This window comes from Malurus melanocephalus, unplaced genomic scaffold (assembly GCF_030028575.1).
Source record: "Malurus melanocephalus ecotype Western Australia unplaced genomic scaffold, MMel_1.1 scaffold_318, whole genome shotgun sequence".
Classification (NCBI taxonomy): domain Eukaryota; kingdom Metazoa; phylum Chordata; class Aves; order Passeriformes; family Maluridae; genus Malurus; species Malurus melanocephalus.
The window spans coordinates 512,763-515,733 of NW_026623550.1; the positions used below are offsets into that span (position 1 = coordinate 512,763).

General features: G+C 59.4%; 1 protein-coding gene across 1 annotated transcript in view; it reads left to right on the plus strand.

The window, feature by feature from the left end:
• ARHGAP45 (Rho GTPase activating protein 45) overlaps positions 1 to 2,971 on the plus strand; it is an 18,215-nt gene that overhangs the window by 5,977 nt on the left and 9,267 nt on the right. The window contains exons 6-13 of the mRNA XM_057377508.1: positions 70 to 148; positions 426 to 563; positions 761 to 825; positions 1,080 to 1,190; positions 1,417 to 1,497; positions 2,275 to 2,454; positions 2,577 to 2,714; positions 2,877 to 2,971. The exon at positions 2,877 to 2,971 is cut by the window's right edge and continues 5 nt beyond it. Coding sequence (XP_057233491.1) covers positions 70 to 148; positions 426 to 563; positions 761 to 825; positions 1,080 to 1,190; positions 1,417 to 1,497; positions 2,275 to 2,454; positions 2,577 to 2,714; positions 2,877 to 2,971 — 887 coding nt within the window. The remainder of the gene's footprint in view (positions 1 to 69; positions 149 to 425; positions 564 to 760; positions 826 to 1,079; positions 1,191 to 1,416; positions 1,498 to 2,274; positions 2,455 to 2,576; positions 2,715 to 2,876) is intronic.

Sequence of the window (2,971 nt, forward strand, 5' to 3'; positions counted from 1 at the left end):
CCACCAGCCCCTGCAGCTGCTCCCCATCCTCTTGGCTGACCACTCCCTTTCCTTTCCCAATTCCCAAAGTCTATGGAGAGCCTCTACGGGGGGATCCCTGGGCCTGGAGGAGATGGTGATCCTTCGGGCACGGACAGCTACGACGCAGGTGAGCGGGATTTGGGGTACAGGATTTGGGGTCTGGGCAGGAATCGGTGCCTTCCCCATCATCTCTGCCCTCCTGGGCCGCACATGGTTCCTCAGGTGGGAAAAGGCAGCAGAGTTGGTGGCCCCAGGCTGGCACAGATATGGGAAAAAGGCAGCAGAGTTGGTGGCCCCAGGCTGGCACAGAGATGGGGAAAAGGCAGCAGAGTTGGTGGCCCCAGGCTAGCACGGAGCCAGAGGGGTTTGCACTGGGAGCTCACGGACTGTCCACCCCATCTCAGCCTGTCCTCCAGCCAAGGAAGTGGACGTGATGCTGCAGCGCTGCGAGGGGGGCGTGGATGCTGCCCTCCAGTACACCAAAACTGTCTCCAAGTATATGAAGGACCTGATTGGGTACCTGGAGAAAAGGACCACGCTGGGTGAGCCTGGGGACRGTGGGTGGGTTCCTCCTGAGCCCCAGGACAGGTTGTGGTCACTCCTGGGGGAGGCCGACACTGCCAGGGCAGTGAAAACTTCACTGCTTGGGTTTCTGATTTATTTTTCAATTTTTTTTGGGTTCCAGCAGGGAAATCCCAGCGTCTCATGTGTCTTTTCCCTCCCAACCTTTTCCTTCCAGAGATGGAGTTYGGCAAAGGGCTCCAGAAGATGGCAAACAGCTGCAAGCAAATCATCAGCCAGGAGGTGAGTCCCCAAGTCCCTAAAACCCCCTGTGGCAGGCTGGACTGGGAGCCAGGAGCCCTGGAGAGCACATTCCATCCWCCCCAGTTTAGGATAACGTGGGGGCAGCTCTCCAGTGCTCTGCCTGGTGAAACCAGGATGGGGTTTTTACCTCAGCCTCACCTTGCCCTTGGCTCTTCCTCCCTGGGCTCACACTGGGCTCTGGGGCTCAGGGAGATGTGTTTTTCCATTTCCATTCCCATTTCAACATTTCCCAGACCAACATGCCTTTCCTGTCCATCTACCTGCTGGCCCTGGAGCAGGACATGGAGCACGGCACATCGGTTCTGCAGGCAGCCAACACCCTGCAGCACCAAACCTTCCTCCAGGTGAGGGGACAGCGGGTCCTTCCTGGGGCTGGCATTGCACAGGTGGCTCTTCCTGAGCTCAGTCCACAGGGAACGCTCATCCAGCCCTTCCCAGGCTGTGAATTTTCATCAAATTGGTGCCTGTGACCATCCTGAGGGTGACAGTGACCACTGCAGGGCACTTCTGCTTGCAGGAGTGCTCAGCTCAGGGCATCACAGGGCTGTTCCTCCCTCTGTCCCCACACAGCCCCTGACAATGAGACGRCTGGAGCACGAGAAGCGCAGGAAGGAGATCAAGGAGCAGTGGCACCGGGCRCAGAGGAAACTGGTGAGGGACTGGGGTTGTGTCCCCAGTGCCAGCCTGTGACATTTCCTGCTCTGGGAGGGGCTGGAAAATGGACATCCTGTCCCTGTCCAGTGGCCTCTGCCATGCTGGGGGACCTGGCAGAGCTGGTGACACCCTCGCTGGGCTCCATCCTCACCCAAGATGGGGTTGTGTCCCCAGTGCCAGCCTGTGACACTTCCTGCTCTGGGAGGGTGGACATCCTGTCCCTCTCCAGTGTCCAGTGGCCTCTGCCATGTTGGGGGACCTGGCAGAGCTGGTGATGTCCTCGCTGGGCTCCATCCTCACCCCAGATGGGGTTGTGTCCCCAGTCCCAGCTCATGACACTTCCTGCTCTTGGAAGGGGCTGGAAAATGGACATCCTGCCCCTCTCCAGTAGCTTTTGCCATGCTGGTGACTCCAGCAGAGCTGGTGACTCCAGCAGAGCTGGTGACCCTGGCAGAGCTGGTGACCCTGGCAGAGCTGGTGACTCCAGCAGAGCTGGTGGCCCTGGCAGAGTTGGTGACCCTGGCAGAGTTGGTGACCCAGCAGAGCTGGTGACTCCAGCAGAGCTGGTGACCCTGGCAGAGCTGGTGACCCTGGCAGAGCTGGTGACTCCAGCAGAGCTGGTGACCCTGGCAGAGCTGGTGACCCTGGCAGAGCTGGTGACCCTGGCAGAGCTGGTGACCCAGCAGAGCTGGTGACCCTGGCAGAGCTGGTAACCCTGGCAGAGCTGGTGACCTCCTCGCTGCTCTCCATCCTCACCCCGGCTCTCCCCGGCAGCAAGAGGCAGAGGTAAACCTACGCAAGGCCAAGCAGACGTACATGCAGCGCAGCGAGGAGCACGACAAGGCCAAGTACATGGCAGCCAAGGCAGAGGAGGAGCAGCAAAGCACAGCCAGCAGCGCCACCGCCAAAACCCTGGACAAGAAGAGGCGGCTGGAAGAGGAAGCCAAGAATAAGGTGAGGGGGTGACAGCTCTGGAGTTCCCCCCAACCCTCCAGGAGAAACACAGCCCAAGGGGCTGTTTTCCTTGTTTTTCCCATCTCTCAGCTGTTAACAAATCTTGCTTTCCCACYTCCCAGGCAGAAGAGGCCATGGCCACCTATCGCACCTGCGTGGCCGATGCCAACACGCAGAAGCAGGAGCTGGAGGACACCAAGGTGAACGCGCTGCGGCAGATCCACGAGGTGATCAAACAGAGCGACCAGGTCATCAAAACGGTGAGTGGGGCTGGGGTTGGGGTGTCCTCTGAAGGTTTTAGAGCTGTCCATGTTGCAGAGAGCTCTTGGGTGCTCAGAAAAGCGCCGCTCCATTCTCCTGATTCCCCTCCTCACATGCCAGCCCACCAGGCTCACATCTGTCCCTCTCCATGTCACTTTTAGGCCACCATCTCCTTCTACCAGCTCATGCACATGCAGACAGCACCGCTGCCCGTGAATTTCCAGACTCTGTGCGAGAGCAGCAAGCTCTACGACCC